We start from the raw sequence: 26,196 nt of genomic DNA on the forward strand, positions 1-26,196 counted from the left end.
GAACACACGATTTAGACAGGTTCGGACCACTAGATTGCATTATATCCTACGTCCTGTGTGTTGGTTGGATTCAATTGCTTTGGAAGAGTCCCCACCTCGCCTTATATTGTTGGGAGCAAGGTTACAGAATACTAGTCGGATTCGACTAGATGAGTCCTACTCTAATTGCTACGAGTAGTTTCCTAATCCTCGACTAGTTCTTGTATTGCTACGTAGACCAACGCCGTCTTGCACCGTAGTCTCCATGTCTAACATGTCTCGGTGTACAGCCCTATATCTAGGACTGGTAGGTCCATAGATGTATGTACAACAGTGGGAGCGACAGCGCTGCCGCCCGTGCTCCTGGGGCCTCGACGCGTGGCCTGACGGGGCCGGCTCTGCCACACAGCGGCCGTGGTGGCATAAGACCACAGTCCGACTCTCGTCCTACGCGCCACCCCTCCTTGCCGTCTCCTCCCCATGTTGCAGATTCGATTGCGATGGTCGTGGGCCTGAGCACAGAGGCTTCACTTCAACCTGATGGAAGCCAAGAGCGGTGGCAAACTCTTCACTACCAACCTCAAGGGTTCACTTGCCGTCGCCTCATCGGCGTCCGTCGGCTGCTTCAGCCTCATCGCCAGGAAGGGGCCATGCAGGCACCACCGAGGCTTGAGCAGGTACATGTCCCGTCTCGCTGTCGTTTCTCTAGCGTCTTTCTCTCTCTCAGCATTTCATTTCCTTCCCCAGATCTAGCGAGCGCCGGTGTGGAGAGTCTCGACAACTACCAGCAATACAAGGGTGTGGTTCCTTTGCTTTCATATATTTTCACCAATTTTAACATAACTTTTATTTCAGATTTCTTTTGGAGGAGTACAATGTCATGGTCATTGATCTTCTTGGTCCAAGTCTGGAGGACTTATTCAGCTTCTGTAACAGAGGTATGTGCTCAGAGGTATGTTAAACATTGATCTTCTCTTAAACATCACTTTATGCTACTTGCTCAGAGGTATGTGCTCTTCAATTCTGTAAACTAGAGTCTGGGGCGTGCCTCCGGCGCACCAATCTTCTAACCAATTATGTAAAATTTTCATTAAAAGGATTGATGTTTGTGTATTAGCGTCAAAAGTGTGATATATTTTGGAAAAAAATAAAATTAGTGGTACTAATTAGGCAGTTGCACGCACTTATGTTTAGGTCTTTATGTCTTGATGTGATGGAAGAAATTATAATTTTAATAATGACAAATAATGCCTGCATGTGACAGTATAAGCATTAACTTTAAAGAAGTTGCGTAATTATTCCTATATATTCATCAATGTGAAGGTAGGAAATTAGAACGGGATTTGAGTAGCATAACTGTAGTAATCACAAGTAAACCAATTGCTATTGAAATAAGTGATATGATAACATAATATATAATTACATAGTAGTGATAGAAGGTGAGCATTAAAGTAAATAAACACATGTGTAGAGTTAAAGAATGAGGCAAATTTACTTTGCAAATGAACAGCACTGCTCACTAATACCACAATGTGGCCCTTCTTCGCATAGTTGCATTGTACCAGGCTACCAGCACAACTACTTTTGATGTTCTAGGTTATTGTATTTTAGCTGATGTGCAGAATATGCCTAAAGGAGGGTAAATGTTAGGTCTCTCTAGTGTCCAGCGTTCAATGATCATTACTGTTAGATCCTGACAATGAGCAAAGCACTTGCTATTCCGTGTGAAAAATCTTTGTTTTGATCGTAAGTGCCACCGTGTGATGTTGCAATGTTAATTGCTAGGTTTTCAACAGTGTTAGATGCTCCTGTCAAAGTTTATGTTCTTTGGCAGGGATACTTGTTATCTGAGTGGACCGTATTTCACCAGACAAGTTATGGCAAATCTTTCGCACCTCCTGACATCTAACATGACATGCAGCTTAACATGCAGTGTTGCAGTGCCATAGATTCGCTTTATTTTCTGTTTGTGCGCAAACTGAGTTCTGGCATTGGTATCCTACGACCCTCCATTATCTGGAAGGTTGAGGAGATGCCAAGTTGGGGTCTTTCAAATACTGAACTATCGTTCTGTTTGGAAGAGTTTCATATCGTTCTTGCTTCAATTATATCGGCAACCAACCACAAAGGACCAAACAATTTGTATACCAAGGAATGAAACAGAGACAGCAAAACGAAAACTCATGAGCATTACAACTACAAAGAGATAACGAAACTCGGCCATGTCGGATCTCAGACTAATTTATTCCATGCGATGAACCTTCCCAATTTGCGACAGCGTCTCTGAGACCAAAAGCACTGATAAAGCTTGAATTGATACACAGGTCCTTGATGTCAGAAGACACTCTTTTTTCTTCAATGATCGTCTTCTTCATCACAGAATTTTGAGGACATCCATCAGTGAATTGAGCTCACCTGAATCGCTGAGCTTGACCTTAATAATCCATCCCTTGTCATATGGGCTTGCATTCACCTAGTCAGAAAAGATGAACATTGACTATCTATCCAAGGAAGATTTATTTTCACATGAGTTCTGCCTACTATCAGACGCAACACTTACCAATCCAGGTTCCTCACTTAGTTTCTCATTCACTTCAACGACCTCTCCAGATACTGGTGAGTTGATATCACTGGTTGCCTTCACACTCTCAACAGCACCAAAGTTCTTTCCCTGGGATACACTGATGTCAACTTCTGGCAGCTCCACATACACAACATCACCCAAATGATCCTGGAAGCCAAAAGAAAGAAACAAATGTTAAGTGATGCAAACCCTGATACTGTATGCTGAACATGATAGATTTATTTGAACTCAGGTCTAGGCAACAGATTGCATGCATTATGTATATCGGTATAACAAATGCAGTACTGGATAACCTAACATATGGAGGGCCTAACACCAAGAATTGCTTCACACTTCACATTCACAGTAACAGAAATATACAAATGTATCAACCTGGCATGGTTCGTAATCCCCACAGTTGCTGAATCACCCTCAACCTTCACCCATTCATGAGTATCAGCATACTTCAGATCCTTCATCACTAAAAAAGGGAAATGAGAAAGATACAGAGCGTGAGATGCTGACTGACCCCTGACTTTTTGAATCTATATATCAAACTGAAGAAAGGATGTTTTCAGCAATTAACATTTAGTCAAATATTGATATAAAATCAATCTCCTGCGAGGGAAACCATCAATTTTACTCGGCCACTTTTTACAGAACAAACCCCACAGTAGAAATCGATTCCTGAGACCATTTCTTCTGCGCCTCTTCTGAAGCACAATTTTACCAATACAGCTATCTACTCATAAGACAAAAGGTAAAGAATCGCAGTGTTGTGGCATTCCATCTTGCTATTAGAAACCTGTGTCTGTAGTTTGTATTATGTCAGAGGTTAGTCTTTTTCTCATAAATCTTTCATACAAACTTATTCGTAAAACTTGATGCATGTATCCAATTCTAATGTACTAAGAATCCTGCGAATACCAGTCTGAAAATTCCACACAGAGTCAGAAAATTGCAACATGGTATCGGTACAATAAAAATTAATTTCAGGCTGCGAAACATTGCCTTACCCATCAACATCTAAGGCTAATCTAAATCTGAGAAACCAATCTTCCAAAGAAGCAGTGTAACATACACCCCAAAGGCAAAACCTTTTTCATACATGTCACTGCGAAATCATTCCGAACGAACGGACACAGCATTCATCTTCAGAAAAGATTATACCTTTCACCGCAAGAATCAAAACACCAAGTTTAGATGTTATAGAAGATGAGATAAGAAGGATTACTTTTCTATGAGCTTTGCAACCTGTGCATCCTTCCAAGCAAACAACTTGGCATGGACAAAATTGCCTTGGGGTTTCAACACAGAGCTCAGGAGTCATCTCTCCATCCTTGGCCCTGGCCCTGCACCTGGACAGTTCTCACCATCTGAATCACCAAATGCACAATCACTATGGCTGCTACCCTCAAAGGCACCATCAGAATCAAAATTCCAATCACGAGCTGCAACATACATGATTGTCTCAAAGTTCAGATTATGCTGAAGATCTGATTAACCCCATGAGATTCAGGCCAATACCTGAGGATATACGAGATGACACGGGCTCATTCTGCCAGTCCTTTTGATCACCTCACTCGTCGTCCCCTTCGCCGACTTTGGGCAATCTCCATTCGTTGATAGCATCTATTGCACCCACACGTTGACGGAAATTACGTGAGGAGCGAACTCGGCACATCAATCTAGCTGGTGTGGCCTTGTGGATGAATCTTGGAAGCACTTGATCTTGATTAGCCCCGTCAACTGTAGATTTGAAATTGGTTTATACAACATGCCCTGTATTTATTAAGCTGAACAGCGTATGCTTGAAGGATAAAAGGGGAAAAATAACAACAAAAGTCTAGTCTTGAGGTGTATAAAGTTAAAAGATAATAAACAGGAACAGGAAAGAGACCTTATCTCATATGGCTTTCCATCAGGAGGCTTCTGCAGATGCAGATCATCCATAATTGAAAAATAGGAGTGAAAAAGCAAGTCTTTCACATCCCTGACTACTGTACAACTTCCAGTGATAGTACTCCATGTTCCAGTGATAGTACTCCATCCTGCAGTTGAGAATAGCGAGCAATGGCTAAGAGAAATGCGACTAAACCAACACAGAGATAAACATACAAAGAAATAAAACTGATCACTAAAAGAAAAAACCTACCACAAAACAATGAATGAATGGCTTTTCTTTGCCTTCTCCAACTGCTCCAAATGTTGCCATTATGGGTGCTAGAAAACCATATACTAATCCAGCAAATACACTTCCCGGGATGCCAATTATCAGCCATATGATTAAGATTGCAGTAGCAGCAATAAGAAGCAGAAACTTTACGACAGATCCCACCAGCTTAGTTCTGACTAAAGAAAAAGAGGACGCAAAAATGTGAGCACTTTTGGCTAGCAATTTAATGAAGTTGCCAAAAATAGGACTGCAGAACATGCACACTGTACCTGATAATGCAGTAGTATGTCCAAATCAGATGCATAGGCCATAAGCCACAATAAATGCAGATAACCCAATTGCCATAATAAGGCATGCCCAAGGGCACAGCAGAACACTTGGCAGACAAAAAAAATGAAATGCGATTCATATCAGAGTTTAAAGATAAAAAGAAAAAACCATAACAGCAGAATGAGGATTGCATATCATATATAGAACATTGCATTTTTCAGAATATACATATATTAAAATTTTTGTGCCATTCCATCATTCATCTGCAAAATTATATACTTTTTTATCGACCACAGCTACTTATAATTCTGGCTCCCACAGATGAGTAAGTAACTGAGTTTTCATTCATAAAAAATTAGCCAAGGGACCCAAGACATTGTACTGATAAGTAGGTTTCAGCAAATTCCATAAATTCAGGAAAAGGGACATGTTCAGATTAGCCTCCAAAAAAGGCTATAGTTCTAACCAAACCCAATCCCATAACTTCAAATCAGAAGTAGGCATTAAATCGTTACAGCAATTACTTCATTTTTTTTGCCCTATGGAGAGAGATGATCCAAGCCAAGTCAAAGCAGAGCCTAACTAAAATTAGGACAGCGCACCAATTATTTGCACTGGTCCAAAGTCCTAAAGAAAGGATAGGAAATTCCGAATCGAGCAGCCATGTAAGAGCAGAACATAATATCAAGAGAAGCAACCTCTTAAAGTCAGAAATTGCACGAGGGTTGGGCTCATAGCCCTCCCATTTTATCACCAATCAAACTAAAATGCGTCGATTGGCCTCATCAGAGAGAGTGAGAACAAAAGGAAGTGCACCAAAAATGAGGCAAGACAGCAGAGCAGCATGGCACCTTTGATGAAGCCCAGGATGAGGAGACCGCAAGAGTAGGGCAGGAACTTGAGGAAGCTCAAGAGGGAGGCCCAGAACCCACTTGGCGGCTCCATTGGCGGCAACTTCCTCGGCCTCCTCCAAGCCAAACAAGAGGCCAAGACTCAATTTTTCCTCCAAAGCTCCCAATTCTGAACAACCGACAAGCCACTGGACAACCAAAATCCTCCCAAGCAACAACTTTCCTCCAATCCGCTCCTGCCAGAGTTCCCAATTCCGCAGAGCTCACGAGCAAGAGCCCCGAACCCAAACCGAAGAAGCTTGACAATTTCATTGTCTGACAACTCAATCGTGTCAATTGGTCCTGGAGAGGAATGAAAAGAGATGCTGTTAAGAAAAGCTATAGAAGGAATCCATACAACTATTTCAGATGAGTTCAAAAAACTAATTTTCCAATTCCAATTAATTCAAATAACCAAATATCAAATAATCTATGCAAATAAATGAAACAACCAGGATGTGGATAGTCCAGAGCAACAGGTGTTGAAGGGGCATTAGCACGCACAAATAAAATTAAACAGGTTCTTTATACCCCTCAAATGAAAATAGAGGGTCATAAACAGTATCAAAAACAAGAAGACATGCCACTGTGTTAATTGTTCCACGGAAGAAGGCATGTACATAGCCGATCAAAGATGTGTTGCTCGACTAAATAAAACACTAAGATTCCAAGTACAAAAACTATGATCATGTACAACAGGCATCTCCATTCACCACTGAGACATAGACTTCTTGTAAAAAGATACAAGGCCTTCCGATACATTAACCTCCTCGCTACCTCACTAAGCTGCAGAGCGCTGGGATCAGAATTCCCAAACAGCAAGTCAACACACAAAATTCAATTTCTATGGTTTACCCACCAAGTAAGTGCCCACACCCAATATGCCAAGGATAAACTGTCTGATAGATGACTTAAACAACCAAATCTGTTTACTTAGCCACTGGGATTCAACGGTGAAAGCAATACTGACGGAAAGTAAAAATTTCTAGAATTTCAGTACATGGCCAAACGACTGGGAGTTGCTATATCAGAATCCCACACCAAGATTGCTAGTAAATTCAAAAGGAATCGAACCACACCCTAGCAAGCACATAGATCACAGGGCAGCGTGCATTGTGTACCTAATAATCTCGCAGGTATTGTACGAATACAAATGCGCATAGAGGATTTGAAAGGTAAAGTAAGCAGCCGGCGGAGCTCACCTCGGTGGCTCCGAGGTTCTCGATGACGGCGATCTTGTTGCCTGCAGCGAAGGTGAAGGGGGCAAGGGTGTAAGCTTTCGAAGAGCAAAATCACGGAAACCTAGACCTAACAGGCCATGGGCGAGTGAGCTACCTCGGAGGTCGAGCTCGCGCTCCTCAATGGCGTTGAAGAAGTGCGGGCTCTTCCATATCAGGTCGGCGGTGAACCTGACAATGACGGGAGGGAGACGGCGGCGGGAGGGGCGGCGGCCGCGGCTTGGGAATGAACGGGGAGAAGAGTGGAGGAAATCGGCGAGGCCGGGAGACTTTCTAGAGTAGTATCCCACCGCTCGAAGCCGCTCCCCGCCGCCACCTCACCCCCGCCGCCGCCAGCTGCCGAGCTCGAAAGGCTTCAAGGCAGCCGGAGGTTGACTGGAGGTTGGAGATGCGGGAGAGATGCGGTGGGCAGTTGATAGGAGAGGAAAGGGTGACGGGTGAAAGTTAAATGGCAGATAGTTGGGCTGGTAGGGACTAGGGAGGAGGTTAATAGGTCATTTCGTGCCCGCAAGCTAAAATCGTGTCGGGCCGTGCCGGCCATCGGGCCGAGGCATCAGCCCACGCCCGGCACGAGCCATCGGGCCGAGGCGTCGGCCCACGCCCGGCACGAGCCATCGGGTTGGGCCAGCTCGAGCCTGAAGAGGTACGAGGCTGGCCGGGCTTAGGACAGGCTAAAAAATCAGGCTTCGTGTTGGGCTGCAGGCTGCATGTACATCTATACCCGCACCTCGGGCCGCGGGCACACGGCGGGGGTTCCCGTAAAACGACAGGCAGGCGCCTTCCTACAATAGCGGCACGATTTCCGAATTATCTCTTCTTAGTGGAGGAATATTTTAGAGTACAGGGGGCGCGACGCAAGAAAAATGGGCGCGTGGGCCTCACCCGGACCCGAGCTGATATGCCGGGAACTCGAGGGGCTCCCCGCGAAGCCGCGCGCCGCACGGTGGTGGTTCGGGCCGCCGGATCGCCCGCGATCGAACGGTCGAGATTTCAGGACGACGTGGCCCGCGTGGTTGGCCGTGGCAAGGAGCCCGGAATAAGAGGAGTTGATTTTATATGTGTTGAGATTCCCCGATGAACTTTTTTGGGTCTATGTTTCTCAGGGAAGCTCGACAAAGGAGCAGTTCTTAAAGCATTTTGTGCTGGTTTTCGGGAAACTACTGAGCCAGCTGTTTGCTTGGGCGAAGGTTGGTGTATTGATTCCCATAATATTTCCATGTTAATAGTTTCTTATTGGGCATCTGATGAGATAACCAATGTCATAGTTTGCCTACTGAACTGAATCCGTCAATGGTAACTAGCCTATCAATGAGTTTGCCTACTGTGAAATAGGTTATAGTTGTTGCTAAAAACTAAGAACTGAAATAATTTATTGATAATAAATATTGTGAACCACTTTGACAGTTGTTTTGAAATGATAATCCATCATTGGTGATAAGGCCTTACACCCAGAGATTAGGCTATGTGGTCTTATGTGAGCCTTATGATGAGGTAGTACCAATATTTCCCTTTTCTACTGAAGTACCCAATTTATTCACCAAGAGCCATCTTGATAATCTACTTTTAATCACTTTGGTAAGAAAGTAATGCCTATTGATCAATACCCAAAAGAAAATATCCTAAAGATTATTTTGAAAGGTAGCACAATGCTTTTAATATTTCAAACCAAACAATCTGATAAGTGATAACATAAACCTGCATGTTTTGATAAATAAATTGGTCTGTCTGCTGGCCAAGTCTTTCTATAATGGAGCTGCCATTAAATCCTTGGTGAAGTTATACTTTTCTGTCTCTTTATAGAAAAAGATCTTATGCCAGTATGGTAAGAAAGTAATGATAATTGATCAATATCCAACAATAAATACGTGGCTCCTAAAATGATTCTGAAAGGTGGGGCTAAGAGAATTAATTAATTCAAACCAACGGTGGCTAGGTGTGTTTCTGGATATAATTTGCTTGGTGCGGAACTGCGATAGGAATTTGCACTGAGATGGGCTGTGGCTGATCCTTATTTGAGTTTATTTCATTCTTTTGAACTGATGATAGGAGTTGGAGTGCCGAAGAGCAAAGTGGATGGGGGCGATCCATGTGTGCGGGCATAATTTTGAGCATGGCGATGCTCCTAGGGGCAGCAAAGTTACTCTGTCAGCGATTGCAGTTCATACAGTAGCCTTTATAATTCTGTTGAAGGATTTCTTTCGAGAATTTTACCTCTCCCTCAGTCCCTCTTTTTGTATTTTGGTTTTGGTATTGATAGATGGAGAATTAAGAAGAATGAGGTGGAGGTGTTCAACTCTACCGGTCCATGTATTGAATGAATTGTATGTTTAATACCACCATGAAATCTGTTATATTTATCTGCCATAGTTGTTTTTTTGGAATATGACCTACAATGCATGGGTACGATTTTAAAACCTCAGTAATGAAGAGCGCATTGCTGTATGCGATTTTAAAACCTCACTAACTCAGCTTAGCATTACAAGTGTGTACATGTATCTGCTACTAAGGAGATAATTGTAACCAAATCTTTGATTGCAAATTGTCAAGACTTCATCAGCATTTTCATTTTTCTATTGTATTGAATTTATCCTATAGCATGCATGTCATTTGTCCTCTTTTATTGCAGTCTATTTACTTGTATTGCATTCTATTTACTTGTATTTAATTGTTCAAACGGTAGGGCGCCCAAGGTTCTAGTGAACTTACGGCCAAATCCCAAATCGTGTATTTGCAAGGGGTGATAACGAGCCGGCTCGGTGCAGCTACTTATTTAAACGAGCTAGCTCGGCTCAGCTTGTTAACAAAACGAGCGGAAAAGCTAGCTCGGCTTGGCTCGGCTCGGTCCGGCTCGCGAGCCAGCTCGGTCCGCTCGCAAGCTATCAATGAATCCCACTTTCAGAAACAAAACATCCGACATTCAATTGCAGAAAATCCACGGAAAAAAATCTCCACAAATGGATCGGATGCCTCACTAGATTAAAGGAAAAAAATGCTGTCCATCGACCTGGGAGACTACCTGAGCAAAATCAGGCAAAGTAAGACAGTAAGAACAAAATCCATGGGACTAAGATATGAGCGAGCAGGCAAGAGACATCACGGTGACAAATCGAAGCAGATCGAGGAGAGAAGCGTACACTCGTAGCGGCGTCGGTCTGGCTAATGCAATGAAGGCGATTTGCTGGGCCTCGAGCCCTCGACCGTGGGCAGGCTTGCCCGTCGCTGTCGGTGCCGACGAGGACAGCAGGGACGAAGCTGCGGAGGGGACGGAGGACGCCGAGGGATGGAGGGAGCGACGCCGCAAGCGCCGCGCCGGTCTAGCTTGGACGCGTGGTGGCGCTGGCCGCTGGCGGAGAGGTGGCTCGTGACTCGTGAGGGAGGCGACGGCTGGCAAGGCGCGAGCTACCGAGCGGTTAGAGTTTTTTGGGCCGAGGTTGGGCTGTTGGTGGGCTTGGAGCTGAGCGCTCGTGGGCTATTGCACTCGGTCAGCTTGTTTAGCTCGCGAGCTGGTTCGAACGCGCTCGCTATCTTAACGACAGGTATGTCAGCTCGAGCTCGCTCGTTAGTGTGACAAGCCGAGCTAGCATCGAACCGAGCGAGCTAACGAGTCATGAGTTTTTTCCGGTCCATATTTGCAACGGTTTATCAATGGCTTTCTAAATTTTGAGCGATAATGACAAACATATGTCATCCGCAGGTGGCCTGGTCTACGGTCCACCCACCGAAATCCACGTGTCATCCGCTAATACGCGCAGCCCTCTTTAGCCGTTCAAGTCCCATCTCTCTTTAGCCGTTCAGTCCCCATCTCTCTTTAGCCGTTCAAGTCCCCATCTCATCGAGCAAGCAGGCGCTGCACCGCGCGCCACCAACCGTGCCCACGAAGCCCCCGAATGGCCCCACACGTCAGTGAAACAGTATCCCAATCCCCTGGAGCCAGCCATCTCGCGCACGCTGGGATCTAAAAAAAAAAGGAAAAAAAATCTCGCGCATGCTGCTAAAATCTCACCCAAACCCCACCCCCGCACCACTCGCCGACCTCTCGTGCCCCCCGACGCCACCTCGACCTCTGCTGCTCTGCACCACTGCTCTGTGCTCTCCGGTGCAGGCAGCAGGCCACCCCGACCCTCTCGCGAAGGTTCTAGAACCTTTCCGGGATGCAGAGCGCCGCGGCCTTCCGGCCGTGCCCCGCACGGCCGCTGGTGAGCCGTAACCCTAGCCGCCCCCTCCTCCCGGCCCGCCCGCTCCGCGTCGGCGCCGCTGCCGCTGCCACCACCAGCACCAGATGCGGCGCCGTGGGCCCTCGGGGTCACGGGCTCGGCTTGCAGCCGGTCTCGCCGGATAGGGAGGGCAAGGCCCGCCAGCGCCAGGTGGCGTGCGGCGCGGCCGGCGCCGCCGGGAAGGTGGAGGAGGAAGGCGGCGGGCTCATGAAGACGCTGCAGCTCGGCTTGTTCTTCGGCCTCTGGTACCTGTTCAACATCTACTTCAACATCTATAACAAGCAGGTGAGTATAGCAGACGCCATGCCGTGTACTTGGGCGAGCGAGCGATGTTGATCTGAGATAATTGGTTACCTCAGAGATTGCGGCTGTTTAGCTGTCCTGTTTGGGTGAGGAATGATATTGTTTTGTATGAACGCGAGGGTTCCAACAGCAATTACTGGGAAAATCTAGAGTAATTTTTATGCTCTTTTGGTGGGTCTGATGATTAGTTGGTGCTTGAGAGTCTGAGATGGTCATTCTGATATGGTTGCATCTGATTGGTTCTTTTCATGATTCTTATTGCTTTACCATTTTGAATCTCGCCAAGTGTGCTCAGCATGAACTATTAGTTCAATTGTTTAGTATTGAAAAAAAATCCAGGTTTATCTCCCTAGGATGACGATGTTTGCCGTAAGTGGTATTTTGTTGCTAAAAAGTATAGAAGATTGCAATCTCATATCACTCTTTTGTCTTTTTGGTGTTATTAGTGTATAAATGGAAAAGTAGCGTGAATTATTTAAGAAAGTAGAGATTCTTTTCTGCTTTTGGTGTTACTGCTAATATATATGACATATGCTACTATGGTTGGGGTTTTTTGTTTCATGCATGGTACCTATGAGGGCCTTACATATGGTCGATTTAGATTGGACTTATAAGACTATACTTGGTTGAAAACTAAATCTATGTGCTACTTAGATTGTTTCGTTATGACAGATGTTGACCTTGTTTTAGGACTTAGCTTCCAACATTCTGGTCTATTGACTAGTGTGGCCATTTTTCTAATTGTAATAGCGACTGCTTTGCTGAATCTCTTTTCTATTCCTCTCATTATTTTGCTGGTTTACTCTGCCCTGGCTTCATTACTGGCATTCTGCCCCCCCCCCCCCCCCCCCCCCCGGGTGCAATGTAAAAATCATTCTTCCCCAGATATGTCTTGTTGAGCATGGTACTGATATTCAATGTACAAGTTTGTGATCACCAGCTTAGAGAGTTTCCTTTTCTTGACAGAATGCTAGATCTTACTGATATCCATGAAGATAAACTGCAACTTTTTCTTGCTGTTAATGTACATGACAGGTTCTCAAAGTTTTCCCATACCCCATAAACATTACGGAAATTCAATTTGCTGTTGGAGCTGCAGTTGCTTTGTTTATGTGGATCACTGGTATCATTAAGAGACCAAAGATTTCTGGTGCACAGGTAGACCTGTAACATTTTGTTACAAACTTTAGTCTATTTTTAGTGGGATCTGTATTGACACTCATGTTCTTTTTTTTCAGCTTGTAGCCATCCTACCTCTGGCTATAGTCCATACTATGGGCAATCTTTTCACCAACATGAGCCTTGGGAAGGTTGCAGTGTCATTTACGCATACCATCAAGGCTATGGAACCTTTCTTTTCTGTTCTTCTTTCTGCAATATTCCTTGGCGAGGTAATTTTTATATACAAATGCAATGCAAGCTGTGTTTCAAACTTTAAGAAATTCATTTGTCTTATATTGAATGGCTTTGCAGTTACCTACTGTTTGGGTAGTACTATCTCTTCTTCCAATTGTTGGTGGTGTTGGATTGGCATCTCTTACTGAGGCATCCTTTAACTGGTATGTAACAATTATTATCATTTGAATCCAAGCGTACCCAAACTAAACTGTAGAAGATAAGAGCTTCTGACAAATGTTCTCTGCCTTCTGTGCTTCTTGTGCCATTCTATTTCTCCTTTATATTTTACTCTATCCGTTTCAAATTGTAACACATTTTGACTTTTCTAGGTCCGTAGCTTTTGCTATGCACCTAGATATATGGGTGTCTACATGCATAGTAAGAACTATGTATCTAGGAAAGGTAAAATGACTTACAATTTGGAACGGAGGGAGTATGTTGTTTGTGTCCGTGGACCTAGATGTAGGGTTTTTGATGTATTTAACATTAGTATGTTTAGTATTTGTACAAATTATAGCTATGCTTTATTCAGATTATGATATGTCATCTTGCAAACTGTGAGCCACCTGCTAACGAGAAATACCTAACCGGTTAAATGCAATTTTATTACAACAACAACAACAAAGCCTTCAGTCCCATGCAAATTGGGGTTGGCTAGAGTTGAAACCCAACATGAGCTACCAGCAAAATGGGAAAAGAAAATATATATATTAATAGGGGATTTAGAGCCTGTTCATGGTGGATTTGGTTTTATTATTTTAAAAGTAATTATGATGCAATATAATGTTAATATAATAATGCTCAAATAGCTAGTGTTCTAAAATTGTTTCACTCAGCAATGCATGTCTTCTGAAAATATTCTTAAATCTTATTTATAGTTGAAACACGGCCATGGTATTTTTGAATTCTTTTTCATTAATATCCTTGAGTTCTGCTATGAAGTATTTAACTTGGTGGTACTTTTGTGACAACAGGGCTGGCTTTTGGAGTGCAATGGCTTCAAATGTTACCTTCCAATCGCGGAATGTACTGAGCAAGAAGGTCATGGTTAAGAAGGAGAATGAGGTAACTGGAATATCTAGATTTGTGTCTTATACGATTTATTTATGAAATTGCATTGGCTTCTTTTCTTTGTCATGTCTATCATGTGCAGTAGTGCATTTCCATCTCTAATTCCTAATCCACTTCATATGTTTCCTTTGTGCAGGAATCCTTGGACAACATTAATCTCTTCTCTATAATTACAGTGATGTCCTTTTTCCTATTGGCACCTGTTACCTTCTTTACGGAAGGTGTCAAAATCACTCCTACATTTTTGCAATCTGCTGTAAGTGTAAATGTTTGAATTTAAATCCATTGCTTGCAAACAGAAAGAAAGATAGAGAAAATATTGCACCTTGAGTAACCATCGGGGTAAACACCTTTATGTGTTTGTAGGGTTTGGATGTAAAACTGGTCCTTACAAGGTCTCTGCTTGCTGCGCTTTGTTTCCACGCATATCAACAGGTTTGTCATCAAGTTACTCCATGCACTTTGTTGTGATGTATTCATATCTTGAGTTGGAGACTGCAGTCTGTTGTCTATTTGGTGTGTTAGTTTTATGCAAAACTCAGAGGCATACAGATAACAAATCCATATAGCTTTATTCCTCACATGTAGCTTTCAGTAGCTGCAAATGGCATCTGGAGTTGTCTTCTATGCCTTAAAACCCAAACTCTTCTGCATTTGTAGTCCATGAGTAAAGTTGCTAATGAGTAATGACCTGCTTGGAGGGAGGAATTGGTCTGAGAATTTTGAGGATGTGGTTCAATTTTGGACTACATCCTATGGATTTGAGAGCCCCTTTTCTAACAGGCTCCATAAAGATGAAAATGCTGTGCCTGATATTAGTCATCATATCCAATTTTATATCGTAGGTGCCTATTCTATTTTGCATTATTCTTCTAGATTCATTGCGCTATACAGAAATAATTGTGCAGTATTTATGGATGAGTACTATTTCATTGCAATTTTTTTATCGAGATTAAATTTGAACTAGATCCAAAATTTCAATGAAACCTCCCAATCAAAATAGGAACTACTCCCAACATCCCAAAAAGAGTGCAATTCTAGTTTTGTCTTAAATTTGACCAAATTTATAGATAATAGTATCAATATTTGACTATTTGTAACACAAAATGGGTATACTAAGAAAATATATTTCTTGATGAATCTAATGATACATATTTAGTATCAAAAATATTGATGCTATTCTCTATAAACTTGGTCAAACTTAAATTGACTTTGGACAAACCTAAAATGCATTCATTTTGGGATGGAGCGATTATGTATTAGGGCAGTGCCAATTTGAGGTTAGGGAATGTTCCAAGTTCATTTTTTTAAAGAGTCAGTTATGAGTTCCAATGAATAATTTCATTTTGAAAGAACAATGAATGAGTTCTGAATTGCAGTTGATGATGTCATGGGAATTTCTCATGTTCAATGTTCATGAATGCTATTTGTACTAGTATTTTGCAAGCAATTGATATATTTTACATGCAACTATTTCTGAACTTTTATGAAACTTGATGTTCCCAAAAAGTGGGGAATACTTGCGCTCTTAAAATTGTGAGAAGTGTTCACTTTCAGAAGTGGATTTGCTCTTTTTTGTGGGCATCTCCACTAGTGTAGAATTGATGAAATGCGAATCTACAACGAAACCATGCCTGCTGAAGCAATCTTCATATTTAATTATTATGTCAATATATTTTTCCTGGACGTGTAGTTTATCATGGTACATGTATCTGGGTGTATATACACTGACATGATTGCAGACTTGAAGGTGGGGTAGTGTTAGCTAAAATCAAGATTTGATTGCTATTGCATGACATTTGATTTATTCTTTATTTCATGTATCCTTATTAATCTTATTATTAGCTGCATGTGTGTTGCAATGCTGTTTTCAGTGTCTCATCATTTCTCTTGTTTGATTTTGTTGAAGGTGTCATACATGATTCTGGAGAGGGTGTCTCCTGTTACTCATTCCGTGGGCAACTGTGTTAAGCGTGTCGTGGTCATTGTCACCTCAGTGCTGTTCTTCAGGACTCCTGTTTCTCCTATCAACTCCCTCGGTAACCTTGCTGCCTCCATTTGCTTCTCTCTGCTTTTGACTGATTGCCTTCCTCCATCCTCAGTTATCTCACCATACCTGCTTTCCCTTGCGTGTGTAGGTACCGCGATTGCACTTGCTGGAGTTTTCCTGTACTCACAACTGAAGAGACTGAAGCCCAAGCCAAAGACTGCTTGAAAGAGATTGTAATTACTGTATCTCTTTCTCGTGTTTAGGGAGTCAAATCATGGCAGCACACCTTGAAATTGTTGATTTTAGTGTATAAATGTTTTTCTTTTGAAGCAATACGAATTCACTGTTAGGGTAATTTGTGATCTTACTTTTTTTGGATCAAGACATGTTTTGAAATTTGTGTCTGCAGAAGAGCTGTATCATATCTGTTCCCATGCTGGTATCTCAGTGTAAGTAGCATTATTGCTTAATATTGAACTGCTCCGAGTCACAAAACAAACATGCAGAGAGCAGTTTGTCGTACAAAATGAGTTAGATTGCACATCATGATTCCTGAAGACTAAAGTTTCTATCTGGGTGCAACTATCCAAGTGAATACATGTACTCCCTCCGTCCCAAATTATAGGTCGTTTTGACTTTATTAGATTCATAAACTTTGTTATGCACTTAGATATACACTATGTCTAAATGCATAATAATATCTATGTATCTAGAAAAGTCAAAACGACCTATAATTTGGAACGGAGGGAGTATTTGAGAAACGACGCCGTGATTCCCTAAAATTGCTGGAAATGTATGCTTATAATCTTGTGGAGGTGTTCGAATAACAGAAAGTTCTCGCTTTCATGGAAAGGTTTGAGGGCGATGGAGGTGAGGATTTTGACGTGCGGTCGACCGTGAAAGGTACATCTTGTTCCAGTCCGCGAGAATGAGACCAAAGCAAGAGGAATTGGACCACTTGGTCCTCCCAGAACTAGCCAAAAAATTATTTCAGGGGACAAAAACTTCTTTTTCGCAGCCACTTAAAAGATCATTCTTGAAGTGGCGCACAAAGGGATTGCAAGTTTCACCTAATGGCGACATGGCAAGTGAATTTTTTTTTTTGCCCTGATAGCACGGTATAACTTAAACTATAAATGGCATATACAAGGAATTAATTTAAGATTTAGTGGATTGAGTTGCATGAGTCGCCAGGAAAACGTTAATCCTGGCGGCAAAGGTGAAATACGTGATACCGACCAATCAGCCCAGAACAGTCCAGATTTGGTCATGCTAGTTTCCAGTTTCGATAGATTTTGGGCAGGACTGAGTTAACGCGCTACTAGTCACGCAATGGGATAGTGCGGGTCTTATTTGGTGCTACCATATGTTTCTTTAGTCTACCTGGTCGGCATGCGTGCACACGCCTGACTGCAGCATGCAGTAGATAAAAAATTGATTTTTTGAATGACATTATTGCTGACATCCGTGCGAAAAATAGGTGTATTTTCTTTAAACAAGCATTATTCTCTTATCAAGTATCGGTTTTTAAATCCGTTTACATCGTTATATTACTTGCGAAGAGATCTATAAAACAAAATCCTATGTAGTATGTTTTGAAATCATTTTTTTTCTTCTGCCAACTTATGTTGAATGAACAGTGCTAACTTATATACAAACTGTATAGCAACTTATATTGTATTTTTAAGATAAAAAATTCTCTTATTTAGAATTGTGCATCGAGGAATATCAACTTATCTATACACTGTAATAACTTGTATGTCTACTACACCTTTAACTTTCATCCTATTATTAACAAACTACATAAAAATTTTGTGACAACTTTAAATTATGTAGAGACAATGAGACAACTTATATAGGGATGATATACCAATTTATGTAGAGATAATATAATGTAGCAGCTTGTACATATACTTCAGACTGGTAATAATGCCATGTCAAAATATTCTTTAGCAATTTATGCATATAGTTTTATCTACAGATAACATATAAGTTGCCACACACTTAATACATAACTACCTACAACTCATTCAACATAAGTTACTAGTGCATAAGATCTTTTTAATATATATATATATATATATATATATATATATATATATACATGGATCTAGTTTTATAAACCTTGTCAAAAAGAACACGATGGGTGCAAACGGAGTTGAAAATAGGTAATCTAGAAGAAAGTTATTACATTTTAAAGAAACATGTGAGTTCCAACATTTCAATCTCCTCCCACGAAAATCGCTGCAAGTTGTATACGTTAGGCTAGGTATTGATAACCAACTAGTCCATACAATATTAAAAATCGGTTACGTCAGCCCACCACCATAATAGCAGGCCAAGGGTGGTCGCGCCTTTCCGTGTGACCAGACACGATTTAGGTCTTTTCTTTCGATAGTTCTTGAGCAATAGAAATTCTAACAAATGGCATCGTTCTAGAATTTGCACACGGAGACGGGAGTAAGTACATTAGTCCACTATGGCAAGTAGTGGTCATTCTATGTAGGATGAAGTCCATTTTACTTCCCTCACCTATCCACTTTGTCCGCTTAGTCCCTGAAAAAAATTCTAGCACACTTTACTCCCCTAAACTATTACACTTGTCCAATCTATCCTATAATTAGGTTTCCCTTTTTTTTTGTCCGTATGTGAGTTGAATTTTGAGCTCAAATTTTATGAGCAGATATAAAATATGATGTTTTATGTTAAAAAATTATACTAAGAATTTTTCATAGTTATTTTTATAGGTTAGAAATATTTAATACAAAACTGAGACGTACAAAAAGTGTACGAAAAGTAATCATGAAAATTTTTAATGTATTTTTCTAACGCAGAGGATCATGCTATAAAAGTCAACTTACTAAATCTGAAATTGAAACTCACTTTGTACATGAAGAAGAAAAAAAAAGAGAAATCTAATTAAGGGGTAGATTGGACCAAATGAAATAGTTCAGGTAATAAAGTGAGCTTAAATTTTACTTATAGGGTTGAGTGGATAAAGTAAATACGCAGTTGAGTAAAATAAACTTTTCCCTTCTAGGTATAACATGACGTTTAATCCTTGTCTTTTTTTTAAAAAAATAATACATTATGAGTCGTCGGTGTGTTCTGGAAACTCCTCAGAACCTCAAACCTCTGGTAGCTCACGGATCACTGCACTGTTTACTCTGCCATTTTCCTGTTTTTGCCGTAAGTTAAAGAAATCTAAGATTTTAAGTTCTCGTACTAAAGTTTAGCACATGTCATATCGGATGTTTAGATGCTAATTAGGAGTATTAAATATAGGTTAATTATAAAACTAATTGCATAGATAGAGTCTAATTCGCGAGACGAATCTATCAAGTCTAATTAGTTCATGATTTGACAACGTGATGCTACATTAATCATTTGCTGATTAATTAGGCTATCGTCTCGTGAATTAGAATTCCTAATTCTGTAATTAGTTTTATAATTAATGCTAAAGTTTAGCAGCTGTTTCCAACGTGGCGCGGTGAAGCCGGCACGCGTCCGCCAGCCGGGCGTCATGCCTCGAGAAACTACTCCCGCCACGTCGCGTCTCGCTGCCCCTGAAGATAGGCCGGAAGCGTTTGGAACCGCGCCCGTCACCGACAGCACCGAGCAGACCCGTCACACCACGCTGCCCCCCCCCCCCCCCCCCCAACTACCCCCGGGGGGCCTCTGCCTGACCCTGCATAAGAAGAGCAGAGGACCGGAGAGCCCGCCGCACCAACAGACGATTGGAGAGCCGCGATGGAACAGAGCGGCAGCAGTTGCCGGCCGTGTGTCGGGGTTGCCCTGGTTCTCGCCGTCGTGTCGCTGAGGGGGCTCGCCAGCGCCGCGGCGATCACGCGGTCCGATTTCCCAAATGGGTTCGTCTTCGGCGCCGGGACGTCGGCTTATCAGGTATGCAGCCCGAGAGGCCCTCTTCTGTTGCGTCGCAACAGGTGCTCGCCTACTGCTTTCTTCATTTCGCGGAAATATTTGGTTGGAAGCTTTTTTTTAGAAAGCAGCATATAAGAAATAAAAGGGGGGCATTTCAGTAGCCCGATGTACCCAGCAGCTGAAGTTCATTGCAGTGGAATACTTTTTTAGATAGCAGCAGAAGAAAAAATTGGCCATTTCATCTAGTACATGAATTTGAGCCTGGGTTACCAGCTTTCACATACACGTCCAAACCGCAGTTCCGAATTTCATCCACCACGTACGTGCCAAACTCTTAAGAGATACGAAATGACACAATGCCAGATTGCAGAATGAATTCATCCACCACTTCCGAAGCATTTCATCCCCCAAAATTTACACATGAATTTCAAGGATAAATTATTTTAAACTCGATTTTGCAGTCAGATACGAAATTGGCAAATCATTAAAAGAAGACCAAAATCAGTATATGTGCAGAATTCTTTTTCTAAACTTCTAAACATACTTTGCCACAGATAAGGGGGCCAGGTTCCGATGGATATTTCCGCTTACTATCATTAGAGTTCATTATTGTTGCTTCACACTTCAAGTACTTTGCGCAGAGGGAAAAACTCTTATTGGATTTTTTTGGTTGCTAGCTATGTTGTTAATATTGGTACTGTCTTAACCACGTTTCTGGGATTCAATAGGATGAAAATTTTGAAAATTTCAGACTAGGATTTACTTGTGTTGACAAGTCAAAAAGTTCTTGTCTTCATGAAATTTGACTGAAGTTTGCACTAAATTTGACTGGCATGCAAGAGGAGGTAATTAAACTAATGGATCCTGGTTTGATAGGTTTGCACTTTTATATGAAAGGGAGGTATTGCCTATTTGAGCTTTGGACTGCAACAAAAATTCAAATTGGGCCAAAAATTTTGACTGCTTCGATGTTGTCTTGGGCCCAAGCGAGATGGGTGAATTCGCTGAATTTCAGCCCACTCCCTCGAAATCCCAACCTTCTTCTTAACAAAACTATCATGCTGTTCTTCACGATTCCTATTAATGGAGTGTTATTCAAATCTTCAATGGTCAATAAGGTTTTAAATAGCGTCTGTAGCACCTAAGGTGCCAAAATATGCCATATCAGTATAGCATCATGTACCACAAAGCTATAGCTATAGCTAGAGCTTATAGCTGGCTAGTTATTAGAACCAGAATGATGATATTTAATGTTTTAAAGTTGAAACAGTAGGGAAAACCCCTATTAAATGATGATGTTTATTGTCCAAAATAATAATATTACTTATCATGGTTTTGTTTAAATCATGTGCAGGTGGAAGGCGCATGGGACGAGGACGGAAAGAAGCCGAGCATCTGGGACACATTTACGCATGGTGGTGAGTGGCAATGCATCAGGATTTTGCTTATGATGTTGGCACAGTCGAGGCCAAGTAGCAGTAAATTCTAACAAACGCCTTTTTCTCTCGGAGGCTATGCTGCGGACCATGCAACCGGAGACGTAGCTGCTGATCAATATCACAAGTACAAGGCATGTTTCTTATCTCTAGTACAAGTAGAACCATCTGTTTCTGAACCGAAATTTATTTTGCCAATCATCTGTAACAATTTATGCCAACAGACTTCCACGGTTTAATTTCAGGAGGATGTGAAGCTAATGCACGAGATGGGCTTGGACGCGTACAGATTCTCTATCGCCTGGACAAGGCTTATTCCTGGTACATATTGTTCTACAAGGTGTATCAGGACCAGTATAACATGGCCTGATTGTTTCGTTGTTTGTGTGTTGTAGATGGGCGAGGAGCTGTGAACCCAAAGGGGCTGGAGTACTACAACAATCTAATTGATGAACTCGTGAGTTATGGTATGTAATATATTCCTTTTGTAGTATGCGCATTCTAAATTGACCTTGTTCTTTGTGCTAGTACTGTTAATCTTGTTATTTCAAAGAGCTAAGATGCAATTTGTTGGGTTGTTGATCACAGGGATACAGCCTCACGCAACAATATATCACTTTGATCTTCCCCAGGCACTTCAAGATGAATACAACGGCCTGCTCAGTCCTAGATTCATGTACTACTCAATTTGAAATCACACCCTCTGACACATTACCATATACACAGAACTTGCATATTGAAGTGAAGCTTGATGCTTGTTACTTACATGACTCTGATGGTGATGCAGTGAGGATTTCACGGCGTATGCTGATGTGTGCTTCAGGAGCTTCGGGGACAGGGTGAAGCACTGGGCCACCCTTAACGAGCCCAACATCGAGCCCCTTGGTGGGTATGACATTGGCAATCTACCACCAAGGCGGTGCTGCACACCGTTTGGTGAAGCCTGTGTTGGCGGCAACTCCACGACAGAGCCATACATCGTTGCACACCATCTTTTGCTCGCACACGCCTCTGCTGTTTCCCTCTACAGAGAGAAGTACCAGGTGGCATGGTCCCCTCGTTTTAGTTTTCATTAGAAATATCCTGTTCATGTGATAAAAAAATTGTTGTTTCAAGACATACATGATGGATAGTTTTGGCCCCATATGGTACAGGCGGAGCAAAGTGGGCAGATCGGGATCACTTTACTAGCCTTTTGGTTTGAGCCCGCGACACAGAAACTGGATGATGTAGAAGCTGCTGCAAGGATGAGTGACTTCACCCTTGGATGGTTAATTTCCACTCTACTCAATAATTTGTATCACTAGGGTCCATGAATTGCTCTCAAGTTATAAAAATCCTTGATATATGAATTTACACCTAACTTTATGACTAATGAGCTGATTTATGGGCTAGGTTCATGCACCCTTTGGTGTACGGACACTATCCGTCAGTGATGAGGAGGAACGCCGGGTCTAGGCTGCCAGTGTTGACAGCTGAGGAGTCTGCGAGAGTGCGCGGGTCATTTGATTTCATAGGGATCAACCACTATGGTGCAATTTATATTGCGGCTGATTTGGGCCAACTGAAACAGAGCCCGAGAGATTACGCCAGAGACGCAGCTGCCAAATATATAACCTGTAAGAACCAAGAAATCCGTGACGCATCCATGAGATACTTTGACTAATGAAAGATAGTTTCACGAAAATTTAGAAATCAAAGTTTGTCTATTTTACTACTAACATTAAATTTTGTGTTCCAATATTTCCACAGGGCCATTTCAGAGCTCAACGAACAAGGTGCGGTAAAGTACTTTTCAGCTCAGCAGAAGTATATCTTAATTTTAAGAAAGGTTAGCTGAAAGTTTTACATGATGGTCGGAAATCAAACAGGACGGCCTCAGGTTAGAAAATCACCCGGCGCCATGGGCTCTGAGGAAACTGCTCGACCTCCTGATACACAAGTACAGGAATCCTCCAGTCCTAATCTATGAGAACGGTGAACTACTGAACTGAACATCCAGATTGACCTACCATTCTGATAAATTTTCATAATGACTTGGCACAGTTTTGATGCGCATATGTACACTGAATTGCTGCTTGCTATCTTTCAGGAGCTGGCGACGAGCCGGATCCATCAGGCAAGTTCGTGGATGACGATGGGTTCAGATCACGTTACCTGCAGGACTACATTGAAGCAACACTTCTCTCGATCAGGTCATAAAAGTTCTACACAGCAGTGACTGATGCTGATTCCCTACTATATGAACATGACATTGGATTTACCATCTTTGTTCTCTTTCTGGTGACAGGAACGGCTCAAGCGTGCACGGCTACTTTGTATGGTCGTTCCTGGACGTCTTTGAGGTCCTCTTCGCCTACAGGTTCCGGTTCGGCCTGTATGGGGTCGACTTCGGTGCTGAGAACAGGACACGGTACGCCCGGCACTCCGCGCGGTGGTACGCCGGCTTCCTTCACGGCGGCGAGCTCAGGCCGGCGGCAGCGACGACCGGCTCTGGAGCCTACTCTGAGTGATCATTGGTCAAGCCGCGCGTGATGTCCCATGTATATGAGATCAGATCTTGCGTATGAATGTACTTGCATGGCTGGATGTGATTTTGTGATAATAAATACAGATAAGGAATTGTAGGAGAGGAAAGCTGCTTGCTGCATTGACTGTGAAGCCGTAGGGCAATCCGGTGAAAACCGGGTCACTTTCCAAAATTCGCGAAGACTCACTGTGAAAATTATTGGAACAGTTTAACCTAGAACCTCTAAGGTCGTCCGGTCTTTTATTATGCACTACGGGAGAAAATAATACCCGCATGCTCCTCACTTAATAAACATGGTCCAAGACAGGTGATAGTTCGATCTATGACCAATATCAATTGTTTAGAAAAAATACCGTATTCTCAATGTCACTTAACGCATTAGAATGTTGAAAATACACATACTCTAGAAATAGCTTTCAATATATGGCAATAGAATTCCTATTCAGAGTATTACATCGCATAGCACAACGTGTTCTTTTTTGCTGACGAGATTCATGACGCTTTTGCTAGTTACACAGTTGTGCATACCAGTTTCTTTCTCATTGCCTCTTACGCCTTTTAGATCCCTGATGAGTATTGACTCGTCATTGGATTGGACCTAACACCAATGCTAATGTTACTGCCATTTTAAAAAAATAGAGTTTGTATTGAGTTATATAGTATCACTGGTTTTTTAAAGGAGTGCAGTCCTTTTATCATGTTATGTTAAGTTGAATATCATAGCGCAGAGAAATTCAGTGCTGCTGAAAAGTGTGCGTTATGAGAGTTGAACCTTCCATGTTGGTTCGTCTCCTAGGCGATCCTAGAGGCGATCCGAAATTCCATTCCACAAGTCGATAACAACCGTGGTCTTAAATTCTGAAATACGCAGGAGAGCTGCGCATCATTGCATTAAGAAAGGGGATAAAAGGCTCATATAGCCATACAACAGTACACACACCAACACTACACAACCAAAGCCTTGAAACCCGAAACCAACAGAAATTGAACCCTGAGAGTGAAAACAACAACCCTACCCGAGCAATATCGCAAGATCATGCCAGAATCCAAACCAGAGCTAATAGAACTGCCAAAATATCAAGCAGCCTTGTAGACCGATTACGATTACGGATGTAAGAAAGAGGGTAGACGAAGATCAAAGTAGCTAGCATTCTGGAAGATGTCTACAATATTCTTCTCGATCTGGATCCTAGGAGCCAGCCACGAACACAACCAGGTACTGCTAAAGATCTTCATGAAGAGAGGAAGGAAGCCACAGCCCTTGCACCTTTAAAAAAAAGCAAAAGGACAGTTGATTACAGTTAGTAATTTGAGGTGTCAAGAGGCAGATTACAAGGGAGAAGACGAATCCATAAAAAAGGAGAAGATTTTCATGCAAAATCAACTATTGAATTTAACTCAAATTGACTCCTGTTCCACCTAGCGTAGAAGGTGTTTGTTTATTTACCTCAAGGAGTCTGATGGAGTTCTGGTGGCACTTTTCACCAAGAAGATGCAGGAGGAAGATGGTGATGTCATTGAGACTGATGTGGGGGATGTGGAGGAGATGAGCAAGTGGTTAGCGATTGGAAGATACTATTCAAGCCAACGCTACATTCAACGTGCTATGCTCATGGTGATGAGCATGGGATGTGGTTTGAAGTGGTCAGTTTTCATGAGAGATTTAGGTGATAACAACGTTCTTATGGAGTTTGTCTTGGAGAAGGTGTTTAAACATATGCTTAAAGTAAGGCTATGGAAGTACAGGGGAGACGTGATAATCTTTGTGCGTGTCGATGGATTACAAAGTCTAGCCGGGATGGAAATTGAGTCTATTGCTTTATGGTTTAGGAGTAGTGACATGTCAAAAGTGATGTTGAATATACAGTATGGAAAACTCCTAGGAGTAGGGCAGGAGATGTACTGGAGGCTGGAGGGACTGTTAAGATATATTTGCAGGTGAAGTTTGCATGTTCACCTTGGTTGCAATTTAAACTTCAAGAAAGGAGGTAAAGGATCTTGATGTGCAGTATGAGAGTGTGCTATCTTTATGCTTTAACTGCTGTCTCATTGGGCATGTGAAACGAGATTGCAATGAGAAGGAGATGGGAGAAAAGAAGGCTAATATTGGAGAATGGTTGCACACATCACCAAAGAAGGATGCAAAAACTATTCTATCAGTTCACTTCCACCTATTTCCCAACATGTGAATGGAGTACTGAATTTAAGTGGGAACTAGTCTTAACCCTTGTAGTAGCATCCTACTACGTTAGGTGG

At 42.2% G+C, this 26,196-nt stretch overlaps 2 protein-coding genes and 1 pseudogene across 2 annotated transcripts; 2 read left to right on the top strand and 1 right to left on the bottom strand.

The window, feature by feature from the left end:
- Positions 1-2,052: 2,052 nt before the first annotated feature.
- LOC101755457 lies at positions 2,053-5,933 on the bottom strand (annotated as a pseudogene).
- A 5,194-nt stretch (positions 5,934-11,127) lies between these two features.
- LOC101755870 (phosphoenolpyruvate/phosphate translocator 2, chloroplastic) lies at positions 11,128-16,651 on the top strand. Its single transcript, XM_004973192.3, has 9 exons — positions 11,128-11,615; positions 12,669-12,791; positions 12,872-13,024; positions 13,107-13,192; positions 14,006-14,096; positions 14,239-14,358; positions 14,469-14,537; positions 16,012-16,141; positions 16,241-16,651. Exons 1-9 carry the CDS (start codon positions 11,268-11,270, stop codon positions 16,315-16,317), a joined length of 1,197 nt encoding a protein of 398 aa, XP_004973249.1. The 5' UTR covers positions 11,128-11,267; the 3' UTR covers positions 16,318-16,651.
- A 3,137-nt stretch (positions 16,652-19,788) lies between these two features.
- On the top strand, positions 19,789-24,159 carry LOC101756274 (beta-glucosidase 31). The gene is made up of 13 exons (XM_004973193.4): positions 19,789-19,995; positions 21,329-21,392; positions 21,486-21,544; positions 21,656-21,731; positions 21,806-21,877; positions 21,999-22,086; positions 22,198-22,453; positions 22,565-22,680; positions 22,806-23,029; positions 23,163-23,188; positions 23,282-23,387; positions 23,503-23,605; positions 23,701-24,159. Exons 1-13 carry the CDS (start codon positions 19,843-19,845, stop codon positions 23,921-23,923), a joined length of 1,566 nt encoding a protein of 521 aa, XP_004973250.1. The 5' UTR covers positions 19,789-19,842; the 3' UTR covers positions 23,924-24,159.
- Positions 24,160-26,196: the final 2,037 nt, after the last annotated feature.

The sequence above is a fragment of the Setaria italica genome, chromosome VI (assembly GCF_000263155.2).
Source record: "Setaria italica strain Yugu1 chromosome VI, Setaria_italica_v2.0, whole genome shotgun sequence".
NCBI classification, from domain to species: Eukaryota; Viridiplantae; Streptophyta; class Magnoliopsida; order Poales; family Poaceae; genus Setaria; species Setaria italica.